At 44.9% G+C, this 14,348-nt stretch overlaps 1 protein-coding gene across 5 annotated transcripts in view; it reads right to left on the bottom strand.

Moving 5' to 3' along the window:
* Rgs8 (regulator of G protein signaling 8) overlaps window positions 1–14,348 on the bottom strand; it is a 46,723-nt gene that overhangs the window by 30,949 nt on the left and 1,426 nt on the right. Inside the window, exons 1-3 of one of the 5 annotated variants that reach the window (XM_017799472.1) lie at window positions 3,561–3,707; window positions 2,395–2,468; window positions 413–541 (exon numbers count right to left, since the gene is read on the bottom strand). In XM_017799472.1, the coding sequence (XP_017654961.1) occupies window positions 413–438 (26 nt within the window). In that variant the 5' untranslated portion in view covers window positions 439–541; window positions 2,395–2,468; window positions 3,561–3,707. The other 4 variants (XM_008838495.3, XM_008838496.1, XM_008838493.2 and 1 more) reach the window with 4 other exon arrangements.

Here is a 14,348-nt window from a genome sequence, read left to right as displayed (position 1 = left end):
GGGAGGGAGGGAGGAAAGGAGGGGGAGAGAAAATGAAGGGAAGGGAAGGCCTTTTCCTCATCTGCCCTTTCTTTACAGCCCCTGTCCCAGTAATTCACAGAGATCCTAAATGGTTTCATACAAGCTCATGCATGGTCCCGCATCCTATCCCAAAATTCACAATCAAGAGATTCTACCAAGCCAAAGGCAAGACATGGAGTAAGGCAGATCCTTCTTGCAAGGCCATAACTTTGCAAGAAGTACAGAGGCAAGAACAGCTCAATGTGTACTGGAGGCCAAGAGAGTCTGGTGCAAGTGGACCACCTAGTGCTCAATGGCTAGGGTCACACTCAACAGCAGGGGAGGTGGGAGACCTGAATGTGGAAAAAAGAAGAGAAGGGCAAGACAGGAAGATAGGTCATTGATTCGTTACCTGCGTGGCATCAGTAAGGCAGCCATACAGGCATCCGCTTATGGTTACCCCTTGGGCTGGTTTGCAGGGATGTCAGGGCAGGAAACAAGGACTGCGGGGCTCAGGGATTACCTTCTCACGTCCTCTCACCTAAAATCAAAGAATCTGCTGTAAAGAGGGGTCGCCCTCTCTCATCTGTCTGCATCATATACCCTTTTCAGTGGCTCTCCACCATCAGAGTACCTTCCCACACACAAACACCTCAGCCCCCCACAATCATCAGCCTATTCCTAGCAAGAGTGGCCAATCAAAGATGGACAGGAAAAAATTGTTAGGTGACTTCAAACTGCTGACTGTTGGTCAGGAGTTTCTACTTTCCCAACCACTGACCATCAACCAAAATTGGGACAATATGCCCTTGGGGAGGTATGGGCCTGGCAAACCAAAAATTACTGTTCTCTTTCTCTTACTAGAATGAGACCCAAGTGACCAGTCAGGAAGGGATGAGGGAGGGGGGCCAGTGCTTGTTCCAAAATAATTTGATTAGATGCTGCTTTGGTTCTCACCTCCCGCCAAGGGCACCTGTCCCAGGTGGGAATGAGTGGAGGCCTGGGAAGGAGGGAGGAACTTGGAGGGGAGTCACCAGGCTCCCTCACCACGGGGCATGTTCCTAGGCAGGGATTCCAAGCACAGGTGGAAGAAATGAATATGCAAGTCACTCTTTCTCACCCACATGGAGGTAAACCTTCTTCAGCCTGGGGACTGTACATTTTTGACCCAAAACAGGGAGGACTTGGGGTAGGGGAAAGAAATATAGAGACTGAAGGCTGATTGGCTTATGGCCTCCTCCTCCCAAGGGTGCCATTGGTGGTGCTTCAGACCCATTGTTCCCACAGAAGAGAACTGATAGGAAGAGCAGCCTATCTATCCACAAAGGGTTCCCCTGGGGAACCCTGACACCAAACATAGAATCCATTTTAAAAGAAACCTAATTTAGATAGATAAGAGTCCTGGGTGACAATATGCATTTAAACTATTTTGCCATTACCCTGAACATTTCACAAACACTTTAAAAAAAAAAAAAAAACTGCTTCCCTGATAATACTATCATTAATAAAATAAAAGGATGATTTTATTAACACTAATAAGAAAACGGGAGTGAGGTGGGGGGCAGAGGGAGATCAGGTTTCATATAAAAGCAACAGAGGAAATTTCCTCAATCATTGTCCTAACTGTGCTCGCACCTGCTTGTCAGAAGTCAGGCAATCAAAGCCCTTTACAGATGTTAGGGTCCCCAGAAAGCATGTCTGGGTCACCTACGCCTCATTTCCTCTTGCTTATGGAATATGTCCCCAGGGGCAGGGGGCAACCCTGTCAGGGGCCTTCATTATTCTGAAGCTGAATGAAGCCAGAAAGCATGGCATATCTACCAACCATACACCACAGGCAAGGTCATTTAGGGCTCTGCCCCTGCCTGCCACTCTTCTTGCTGCCAGAGCACACCGGCTTGCCTGTGCTGTCCAGATGCCTCCCCTCTCTCCTCCAACTCTAGCACCTCCCAAATTGTCCCTTGAATGAGCTCAGTCTTGGATTCACTAAATGAGAACCAGCTGGCCCCTCAGCCCCAGCTGCCTTGTCCATTCCAGGATCCCGGTCTCCAGGGATTGACTTAGCGGGACAGAGGAAGGGATTACCCAGAACCTGGGAAGTTGAAAGATGTGACTGAACCCCACAATGCATGTACCCTCGTAAGTGGGTGTCAAGTCACAAGTGACTCCAGAGCAGACAGTATGGGACATCAAGGAAAGAAATGACTCGAGAAAAAAGCAAAGCTTAGGAGGAAAAAGCAAAGATTTATACAGAAAGGGAAAGAAACTAAGAGCCTCAGCGGGGAGAAAGCAATCAATGTGCATGAAGAGGCAGGTTAATTAAATATGGATAATGCAACCAGCACACACAGGACACCCCCTGCAAGAAAGGAGGAAACCAAAAGCGGTACTCACTGTCGCTGGCCGGTCCGCATGGCCTGCAGGTCTTTGCCAACTGGATGGTCAGAGAGGCTGCGAGTTAAGGAGCTCTGAGGAAAGAGTAGATCTTTCTTTTAGCAGTGAAATCCTTGGTGAGTGAAGGGCATGTTTGCATGGACACACAGGCTCACGCACGCATAGATATATATACATCAGCATGCATGCACAACACACCTCCCACCACTTGAGCCAGGCAGCAAGCAGCCCCGCTGAAAGCTCTTCTCTCTGCTTGTCACATCCAGTAAATACTGAAGCAGTCTACACCCAGCGGGCGGCAGCTCAGCTCCCGGGCACAGTCTGCACGCCCATCCTCATTGGCAGGACTCTGGAGATGGCCTGGAGCAGAGCTGACCTGGCACACTTCCTCTACCTTCCTCCTTCAGCCTTGCTAACCTGCAGCTCCTTTGGCTGCAGCTCAGGCAGAAGTCTCCCACAGCCCACTGCAGGCACTCTGCCCCCAGCCAAGAGTCAGAATTAACTCTTTCCGACCACCAATGAGCAGAAAATCAAGGGGTGGGGGTGTCTTCTAATGAGCTGGAGGATGGTGCCTGCGCCAGGGAGCAGGGAGCATAAAGATCTTGCCCCAGACAGCTGCTGACAGCGGGAGCCAAGCTGAATCAAATCTCCTAATGAGCTAGGAGGAGGGGGCCTGTCTTGCTGGGTGTGATGTGATGTGATAAATGCAGAGAGAGAAAGCTATGGGGCAGGTCGCACATCTAAATTCCACCCCCTTTCTCCCAATTCTATTGCATTGCACTCCCAAGCCAAACCACACAGCCCTGAAATTACCCCTCTCTGCCAAGTCTCAGCTGTCCCCTTACTCAACAGAAGCATCTCTCCCCCAGTCCATAGCCATCCCCACCCCCACCAGGGCCAACCTCACTGCTCCTCATTTCTTAATGAGAAATTTCCACCTCTTCCACCTCCTCAAACGTGCAGATTTCCAACCCCATGCTCCTACCTCTCACCTAGTTTTTTCTACAGTAGAAACTCACCTCTCTCCCTCATCCATCACCTAGCAACTTCCCCCGACTTGCATTTGTGATGGAGTGAGACTTTTTCCCTTTGTTCTGCCCTATCTGCTCAACATCTCTCTGTTACTGTCTTTTTTCCCAATTTTATTTCCAAACCTCTTTACTCACATCGATCTTCACACTGCCTGCTTCTGTTCCAGGAGGAAGATCCTTCCTGTTTGTTCTAATTCTCAGAAAGTGGTGCCAGGACCAGCCGTCTGAGCATCACCTGGGAGCATGTTGGACATGCCACTACTCAGGCCCCACACAGAGACCTGTGGCAACAGAAACTACCAGTGGGATCCTGCCTGCCAGGTGAGTCTAATGTGTGCTCAAGTTTGCAAACTACTCTTGCCTTCTCTTCATTACACCCTGGATCTCTAAAGCTGTTTCCACGTCTAAGTAAAATACATCTGGCCTTTGCAGCGAGTCCTTTCTAAACCTATAAGGTAGCAGAGATTTCTACAGAAAGTGTTGGCTTTATCATGAAAGTGATAGATTCCATTCGTTTGTCTTTTTTTGTTCGGTATTGGGGATTGAACCAAGGGCTTTATACATGCTAGGAAAGTGCTCAGTCACTAAGCTTTATCTCCAGTCCTTGCCCAGGCTGGTTTTAAAGCCCAGGAAAGCTTTAAAATTGCTATCCTTCTACCTTAGCCTCCAGAATAGTTAGGATTATAGGCCTGTGCCACCAGACCCAGCTTATCCAATATTTTGAAATGTATAAATAAAGCAAAGTTAGGCTGGTAGTGTAGCACTCAGGAAACTGAGGCAGGAGGATCGGGTTTCAAGGGTTACTTGGGCTACATAGCAAAATCCTGTTGCAAAGTCCACCCACATTCAAAAACCAAGTATAAAGCATTTTCAAATATTGTCATAGAACAATCTTGTGCCACAGTCAAGAATATCCCCTCACAGGTCAGAAAGCTTTGACTACATATGATAAAGTGCCTTTTTCAAAGTAGCACAACACACAACAGCAGACCAAGAACCAGAATTTGTGTCTTATGACTCTCTAACAGAAGAGATTTTGCTATCACGTCACGCTGGGAACCAGTCTGTCTGAGCAGATCTATTGGTGCATAACCCATGTTCTGACAGTGAAATTAATGTGCTGTAATCATTCACTGCCTGATGGTAGGATGAAATGAAATTCTGATGCTGCCTCCACAGTGACTCACTGTCTCTCTCCATTATGTCCACAGCACCCCTCAGTTAGGCAGAGGAAACTTCATGTTACCAAATGAGATGTCTTAAATTTGTGACACTAGCTAGAATTTATAAGTTAAGCCAAAACAGAATCTTTTATTTCCTGGACCTTTTCCTGGTATACTGTACCATAAGAAAAAAATAAATCCATGGGTAAGAACTTTTCTAACCTAAGATAGGTTTGTACTCTAAGGTGGGTCCACAGAGCTAATGTTTAATGGTCATTCCATATGTGCTAGACACTGTAATCAACACTTCACTTGAGTTATCCTGTTTAATTCTCAGGACAAATTTCCAAAGTCAACACTTTTATCAGCCCCTTTCACAGGTAGAAAAGCAGAGACAGGTCATTTATAAATACCAGAGCTAGTATCTGATTCTAAACTCTGTTCTGCTGTTCCCTCCCTCCAACACAAAGGTAGTATCACCAGTGGACTCTCCTCCACCAGGGCTAGCATAGGACACAGGCTTTCTTTGGGTTTCATGCTGTCTAATAGCCAGGAAGGAAAGGCACTGGGGAAAGAGCATGGGGGTTGCAGGTAAGCCTGCATCTCAGGCTGGAGCTGCTCAATACCAACTAGACATCAGAGTCAGTTATCCCTTAGAGAAATAATATAGTCACAGGAAGCCAATAAGTCAAATGTGTTGGGAAAAATATAGAAATTAAATAAAGTTTTGTTTGTTTTATGTATATGAATATATTGCCTACATGTATGTAAGGGTACCTGTGTCATGCATTGTCCATGGAGGTCAGAGAAAGACATCAGATCCCCTGGAACTGGAATTATGGATAGTTGTTAGCCACCATGTGGGTTCTGGGAACTAAACCCGAGTCCCCTGCAAGGGCAGCCAGTGCTCTTAATGGCTGAGCCATCTCTTCAGCATTTGTTGTTTGTTTGTTTGTTTGTTTTTGTTTATTTGTTTGTTTGTTTTGAGACAGGATCTCCCTGTAGCCCCAGCTGGCCTGGAACTGGATATATAGACCGGGCTGGCATTGATCTTACAGAGATCCTCCTGCCTCTGACTCCAGAATGCTGGGATTAAAGCTATGTGCCACCATACCCAGCATTAATAAAGTTCTAAAGGAAAGAATGAGAATGGATAGACAGAGGGACAAGAGAACATGGGCATGAGTGAGAGTGGATAGACAGAGGTACAAGAGAATGTGGGCATGAATGAGAGTGGATAGACAGAGGGACAAGGGTACATGGGCATGAATAACATGAGGAAAAAGAAAAAAATAAAACTAGTCCAAAAGTTTCCTAAATGCTGATGTAGAAACACAAAATATTCCAATCTGAGCAGTGCAGACCTAATGCAGGTTTTTGTCTAAGAGAGAACTCTAAGGTAAGCTTCCAAAGAGACACGTGCATAAGGAACTCCAGAGGAGTGGGGTGTCACCTCAGCACTAGGGAGGCTGAGTCAGGAAGAGGCCAATCTAGGCTATGTAGGAAGACCCTGTCTTAAAACAACAACAAAACCTGCAAGATAAAAATTAAGCTGACCCAAAGTCAAGCATTTTTCCATGGCTCTCTTTCCTAAATGAAGGATCAGGAAAAGACAAGCAGGTTTGAGATCTGGGAGACTGGAACTATTCTCCTTGGACTCTGCATTCCAACTAGGCTTAGAGCCTGGCCAGGAATGTCACGCCTTCTGCTCTTGATTTCCTGGCTAAAAAACTGGGTCCAGGACAGCTCAACTGGTCCAAAACTCCTGGTTTTACCCAGGACAACTGTAATGAACAGCCCTGCTCCACCTTCATGAATGACCCAGCACCTCTCGGCTCTTCTCATTTTATAGCACTCATCTTGGGAACTACCCTTGCCAGGTGCAGACCCTGGCCTTGGGCTCTGCTGGACAGCTCCATGCACCTTAAGCAAACAGACACCTCTGTCTTCCCACCAACCTCCTCTCCTGGTCCTCCCTTCCTTCCCACAGGGCTCCCTCTGTTTGCTCATGACATCACTGCATCCTCACCCCTGGGGTAGCAAGTGCAGATATTTCTGGCGTCTTCTCCATTCCTCTTGCTAAATTGGTCTTTCAATCTGATCATTGTATTTCTGAGTTATTCTTTAGCTTCATCCCCGCCCATCCATTGGTGCAGAGGGTATTCCGCTTCCAGCACAGTGCATGCCCCCCTCCCCTCTGCTTAAGTGACAGATCTCCCTGCCCAACTCCTACTCCGCCCACCCACAAACCTCAGTTACCCACTGAACAGACACCATGAAGCCGATCATCTGTATAATAGTCCTTGATGGGCTTTGTTGTAGCTCCTGGATTTTCCTAACAATCAGCTGGTCCTCCTTCCCCATCCAGTTGTATAACCCTTTGTTCTCTCAAACACATATGTACACAGCCATGCACCTGATCTCTCCTCTTAGAATGCCCTATCCTGGATCTACCTGTTAACACTCAGCTCCTTTTCCAATTTCTTTGCCTTCAAGCTGAAAACTCTCCTTCGAGCTCTTTCAAAACACCCTCCATTAGGGGAGCCCCTCATCCCCATCTCATCACCTTGTTGTATGATGCTGACAACCCACATCACAGTCTAGTTGATGCCTTTCATTCCTGGTTTCCAATCCTCTCAAATTGACTGTCCATTCCAAAAAAGACTGTGACTCACTCCCTTTCCTTCCAACTCACTGTTTCATGTGGAGCAGGTGTTTAATAGACTGGCTGAATCTAGTTTTGAGTTCTTTTTTAAATGTTTTATTACATTGGAAATTTTTTAAAATTTTGTGTGTTGTTGGGAGTGGGGGCCCTTATGCCACAGCATGCATATGGATGTCAGAGGACGACTTGCAGGAGTTAGTTCTTTCCTTCTACCACATAAGAGGCCCAGGGATAAAACTCAGGTCATCCGTGCTAGAAACAAGCACTTTTAACCTCTGAGCCATCTTGCCAGCCCTGATTTTGCGTTCTTTGAGGGAGGGAAAAAAATCATAAAAATCACAGTCTTCCTTGTGGCAGAAATGTGTTAAGACTTCAGCAGTCTCCTGGTCAGGACTGAACTCAACAGAATGCTAATGGCTTGCAGCAGCAGCAGCAGCAGCAGCAGCAGCAGCACAGGTACAGAAGGCCTTTATAAACTATCCCAATAGCCCCATCCAGACAGAGTAGAGTTGATCAGGAACAAAGGAGGCACCTGTCCTTGCCACACAGGTCATGAGAATGTGATTAAATTGAAGATAAAAGGAATTCAAATCTGCACTATAATATTTCCAAAAGCCATGACAGAAGATGAGGTTTATTTCCAAATGCCCCCTGTGTATTTATTTTATCAAAATACCACCTAGGATAGCACCACATTAAAAGCTTTTAATAAAAGTCATTTGGATATTAGATTTGAATTCTGGTCAGCATGCGCAAGCTCTTCCGCAAATCTTTTAAAAGCAATTTCCACTTCACAGCTTCCTGGTAACAGTAGAAACATGAATCAACATATGCTGCATTGATTTGGGGTTTCCATGGAGACTGGAAGGACATAGGGAAGGGCAGGACAGAAAGAGGCCACTTGGCCCAAAATTCTACTTTAAAAAAAGAATGCATCTCACTTTCATTCCTCTGAGCATTAGCAGCCCCATTTCCTGTTCATCAGTTCAAGCATCCAGATATTTAATTTATAATAACTTTCCTGGACTCCCCATAAGGGACATCAGAGGGACGGGGAGGAAAGGTCAGTAGCTAAAGCTGAAAACCCATGAGGTTTGCAAAGAAAACAGAAGCAGAGAACAAAGGGTCATTGGTTATAATAACTCTTTTTAACTAGCTCTGTGGCACTACCTATCTATTTTAGTATTTCAATCACCAACTAACAAGACCAAGAGCTCTTGGATTTTAATCTCTCTGATCCAGGTGTAGTGGTGCATGTGCATAATACAAGCACTTAGGGAGACAGGAGAATCAGGAGTTAAGAGACACCTTTAGCTACATCAAGAGTTTGGAGCAAGCCTAGATTATATGAGTCCCTGTCTCAACACCCCCAACCCCCAAAATTCTCATCTATAAAATTCAAATTAACATATCTGCTCTGTCTATTTTTCAGGGTGAACATAAAAAAATAAATGAAAAGCATCTAGGTGCTTTGTAAATTCCAATCCATAGTCCTATAATAGTAAGAGATGATTATAGTTCCTCTTTAAATGGAATTTTGTCAGTGAACAAGTATATGTCAAAAAAAATTTTTTGGTCCTTTTGAGACAATGTCTCCCTGTAGCCCCAGATGGCCTGGAACTCACTATGTAGATCAGACTGGCCTTGGTCTCACAGAGATCTGCCTGCCTCTGTCTCCCCAGTACTAGGATTAAAGGTGTGTGCCACCATGCCTGGCAGTTTAAAAACATTTTTTTTTTAAGATTGCTGATTTAGTGGAGAGTAGATAGAACTGGAGACAAGTCCAGTGAATTTGACAACCCTGAGTTTCAATCCCAGCAGTACAACTTTCCTGACTTATAACTGTGTGCAAGTGATTCACTCTGAGTATCATGTTCATTGGAGGGGTAATGAAGATAACAACCCTACCAATGTCTGTCACAGGCTTGTTACCAGCTTAAGTGAGGTAGCATCACAGGATTGTTTTTCACAATGCTTGACAGGTAGCAAGTGGTCCTGAAGCGTGAACCACCTTTGTGTTATTATTGGCCTTATTATCAATGTTTCACCAGCTGTAAGTGAGAATTAAATTCTAGTACTCCCCTACTTGACATAGAAGAGTTGCCTGGATGGTGCTTGCTAGCTACGTAATAAGCTATTTGGGGAAGGTGCTATATAAATAGAATGCTATTATTTAAAGGCTCACTTTTTACCACTTGCTCACCAAGGTGGTACAGAATATGTAATACATTTGTGAGATGTTCAGAGTGTTTCATTTTTGCACTCTCTGTTTCTCTTGGGCCTTCATTTGTCTCCCAGCCACTCGGCTTTTCTTCTTTCCATCCATTTTATCACTTGTCTCTGTGCTCCCCATTCTAACTGTGTCTACAGAATTTTAAAGTTGAACCATGGAAGTTGTGGTACCTAAGTCTGCAACTGTTCTTTAGCGCTCCTAATTTTAGGAACACTGAGAAAAATGACACGAGATTGGGAGACACAATTATGTAATACTGTCTTTTGGACAATGAATGTCAGCATTTACCAAAAAAATCAGCCAAATGCAGTGCATAGACCTTATGTTGGATCCCAATTCCAGTCAAAACTTTCAAAAATTTGACAAGACAATTGGGAAACTTTGAGCACTGATTGGCTATTTAATGATCTTATGACAGCCCTGCCCCTTGGTTCCTTGGTTGACTCCTCTTCCACCACCCCTCCCATAAATGCTTCCTTTCTAACCTTGGCTTTCTGCTCTCCTGCCTTTGCATACCATCTGGGCAATCTCATCTTACCCACAATCCTAACTGCACTGGGTGCACTGATCATTTCTCCAGTTCTGGCCCCTCTCCTGGTCATGTAGATTCAAGTCTGTGGATCAATGCACACAATCCTCACGTAGCCCACAACCACAACAAATGCAAATATATACCTAAACCTCAAGCACATCATATCCCCTTCTCTTCTAACCCATTTTATCTGCCATCCCCAGCCACCCACATAGCCCAGGTTCCCTCTGGCATTGGTAAGATCAGCTTCTGACACCACCAGCCACTGAGTAACTAAAGCCAAAAATAGAGAAGCAATTAGAGGTAACTCCTTTCCTCTCATCTCCTGTCTTCAACCAATTATCAAATCATGCTGATTAAATTTCTTTCATAGTTTTCAAATGTATGGCCTCCCCTCCATCCCTACAACCACTATCCTGGCTCATGTCCTCATGGTCCCAGCTGATGTCCTCACAGTATCTGATCTCTGCAACCCAGTCGATGGTCCTAAGCTCAGCTCTATTTTATAATCTCATGTTTAAGTCCCATGTATGATTATGTTCTCTTCTCCTCAAACCTCATAAGGTCCCCTAGCCTAAGCTTAAAGTTGAAGTTTAATAAAGATTCTGACTCACAGTATCCCTAACACCTGGATCTTGCCTCCCTTGATAACAGTTGCCCACCACTCTCTAGTGTGAACTTTAGACTCCAACATCCCCACAGAGCTCACTGTCTTGAGGGTTCTGTATTTCTAGACCATCCTAATTTCATTCTATCTGCCTAGAATGCCCTTGACCTGCTGAAAACCTATTCATCTTTCAAACTGCACTTCAGGATCACTCCTTCAAGAAGCCTCCCTTCCCACTCCCATCCATGTAGTCAGTGCCTTCCACACTCCTGTGGCTCCTGAGCACACCTGTCTACCTTAGCACCTGGCACAAAGAGGTACCTGTGGCTCTCCTCTTACAAAACCTTAAGTTCATCAAGGATATAGAAATTTATTTACTTATTCATTCATTCATACATTCATTCATTCAATTAATATTAAGAACTTCCATGTGGGGACTGGAGAGATGGCTCAGCAGTTAAGAACACTGATTGGTCTTACAGAAGACCTGGATTCAGTTCCTAGCATCTACATGGTGGCTAACAACTGTCAGTAACTCCAGTTCCAAGGGATCTGACACCCTCTCCTGGCCTCTGCAGGTACTGCACACATAGGTGCACTTATATGCAGGCAAAACACATACACATAAAATATAAATAAATAAATAAATAAAATTTTAAAGAAACTTCATGTGTCAAACAATGTGCCAGGCATGGGTACATTATATTTCCTATGTACATTACCTAGGAAAAGGATAGCTTTATCTCTATATCTCCAAAACTTAGCATGGTGTCTGACACCACGAAGGTGCTTCATAAATGTTTGCTGAATTGACCAGAGCCTGTTAGTGGTAGGGTGAGTAAGAGCAGGTTTTTGGTCTGGAGTGAATGCTGGCCAACATGGAGTCCTGGAAATGGTACAGGCACTCTGGGGTTGCTGATAGGAGTTCAAGCTCCAATTCTGCCCATTCATGCCAGATTTCCTTTAACTTAAGATGTTGATTTTAATTTTGAAATCAAAATTACTAAAGCAAGGTCAACTTCCTGTGTCACTGTACAAGAATTCATGGAGATGCCGAAGCAGATATGGATTATAAATTGTTCCTCCTCAAGAAAACATATGTCCCATGATAAACATCAGAGGCAGACAAGGCAGAGGCCCAACACCAAGGGGTGATGGAGGTGAAGACTACAGTAATGGAGAGGGCAGTGAGGCCAGAGACAGGGAAACAGGTGGACCTGGATTTCAAGGTCTTCAAGCTAAGATGTATACAGGAGGCAGTGCTGCCCTTGACTGTCTCTCAGTGCCAGGTTATCAATCTCTTCCCCTTCTTACACAGCAACAAAAGCTTCACCATTTGCCATCAGGGTCCACAGCTGTGGGCAGAAGCAACTTCGGCATTCTCCTCCTCCTTTGAATATAAAATAAGCTCTTTCTAATCCTCCATTTTTAATGACTACAGGCAATGGCTTTCCTGTTCTCCCTTCTAGTGTCATCCTAGCCAGACACCTGGATCAGCAGAGAGAGAAATCCACAGCCATCGAGCCAGGAATAGGGGTTTGCTGCAGCAGGGGCAACAGGAAATTACCGTGCAAGCTGGGACCCTGGGGACAGTTTTCCCTCTGTATCCGCTCCTAAATTCAGAGCCCTCTGGGAAATGAGAGCTCTCCCTGAGATGCCTTGCTTCTGGGTAGGTGCCCGGCACACATTAATGTCAGCACTGGGGGTGGGAGGAGGGATAAGGGCTGTGTGGGTGCACCCTGATGCACAGAGATACTGAGCAAATTCTCCCTGTCACTTTCCTTGACAGGCAAGTCCTTGGTAAGGAATCTACCTTAAACCACTCAGCTTTTCTGAGACCCCCTTCCCCCTAGGACTTTCTATTAAGAAATTTAAAAGACTTTTGGAAATTGCAGATGGAGAACATGGACAAAGATCCCAAGGAGAAGGCTGATATTTCTGGACAGTGGAAAGCATTCTAATCCATGAGTAACAGAGGGGAAGCAAGGGGGTCTTGTCAGTATCTCCAGAGATGCGTTTGGATGAAGAGGGGATGAGAAAGCACAGACAGAGAGCCTGGAATAAGACTCAGAGGAAAAGTGTTTTACTGCTGGGGGATGTGTCTTAGTGGTAAAGGGCTTGACTAGCAGGCAGGATCATTACACACAACAAATGAAGTCATTACACATAAAAAATCTTTCACTTGTATAGCACATTCACAACTTATAAAGTACTGTCATTTTTCTTTTCTTTTTTTTCTTTTTCTTTTTTTTCTTTTTTAGTCTTTTTGAGACAGGGTCTCCCTGTAGCCCCAGCTGTCCTGGAACTCACTACGTAGACCAGGTTGGCCTTGAACTCACAGAGATCTGCCTGCCTCTGCCTCCCAAGTACTGGGATTAAAAGTGTGCACCACCACACCCAGCTTTTCTTTTTTTAAAAAATACTTTACTTATTATTTTTATTTTATATGTATGCGTGTATTGCCTGCATGTAGGTAAGTGCACCAGTGTTGTCCAATGCCCATGGAGGTCAGAAGAGGTTGTCAAATCCCCTGGGACTGGAGTTACAGATAGTTGTTAGCTACCTTGTGGGTACTGGGATTCGAACCCGGGTCTTCTGCAAGAACAACCAGTGTTCTTAACTGCTGAGCCATCTCTCCAGCCCCATATTTTCACTTTTCTAACTGAACTTGAGCCTCAGTTTATCCTGAACAGTTAGGGGATTAAGCGAGATGACAAGGGACGTGCCTAGCAGTTTCTCAGTACGCCTTTGTCACAAGTTCTTTTAGTTGAACCTAACAAAAACCTTTGGAAATAAGTGGACACTTGTGATGGTTCCCATTTTCCAGAATACCAACATGAGGCTGATCAGTGTTCCTGAGCAAAGGGCCTCAGCAATTCAGCTAATGGCTGTAGGAAGTCTCCGACCCAGGACCTCCAGAATTTTCCCACCGTACCAGTATGTTTGTTTGCTGCAGCTCCATCACTGAGATCCATGTTTGAGAGGAAGGGAATTCATAAAGCAAATATAAAACATTCTGCTCAACCAGCCAGGCTTTCTCAGTCTGCTGTGAGTAATACGGCTAATCATGGCCAAAGATCCATCTCCAGGTCAGAGTTCACTGACCCATGGGCAAAAGACCTGCCACCATTAGCAGTGTTATTAGAATAAGCACGTTCTCAGGTTCTTTTGTCTGTTTGGCACTGTGGTGGTTAATAGCGTCAACAGGACAAGATCTAGAATCATCTAGGAGGCAAACCTCTGTGTATGTCTGGATTGCGTTGCAGTAGGAAAACCGCAACTATGAATGGCACCATTCCATGCGTTGGGGTCCCAGACTGAATAAAAAGGAGAAAGCAAGCTGGGCCCTGGAATTCATCTCTTTCTGCTTCCTGACTGTGAACACAGTGTGACCAGCTGCCTCATGCTCCTGCTGCCATGCCTTTCCCACCATAAGGGACTGTACCTTCAAACTGTGAGCCAAAGTAACCCTTCCTTCAAGTTGCTTTTGTTGGGCCTTTTGTCATAGCAAAGGAAAAGTAATTAATATGGGCACTATGTAAAAATCTAATAATAAGGATAGTGGGAAGATGGTAGAGAGGTAGAGGGGGTCCGAATATGATCAAAATGCATTTTATGATATTCTGGAATCAATAAAAATAATTTTAAAATTTTTGAAGAAAAAAATGTTAATAATAACAAAATAAAGCTGAAAGGATCTGATCAGCAAAGGCTGCTCAGTTT

The sequence above is a fragment of the Nannospalax galili genome, unplaced genomic scaffold (genome assembly GCF_000622305.1).
Source record: "Nannospalax galili isolate Female #2095 unplaced genomic scaffold, S.galili_v1.0 scaffold1899, whole genome shotgun sequence".
NCBI lineage: Eukaryota > Metazoa > Chordata > Mammalia > Rodentia > Spalacidae > Nannospalax > Nannospalax galili.
This window is presented reverse-complemented; position numbering and strand designations above follow the sequence as displayed.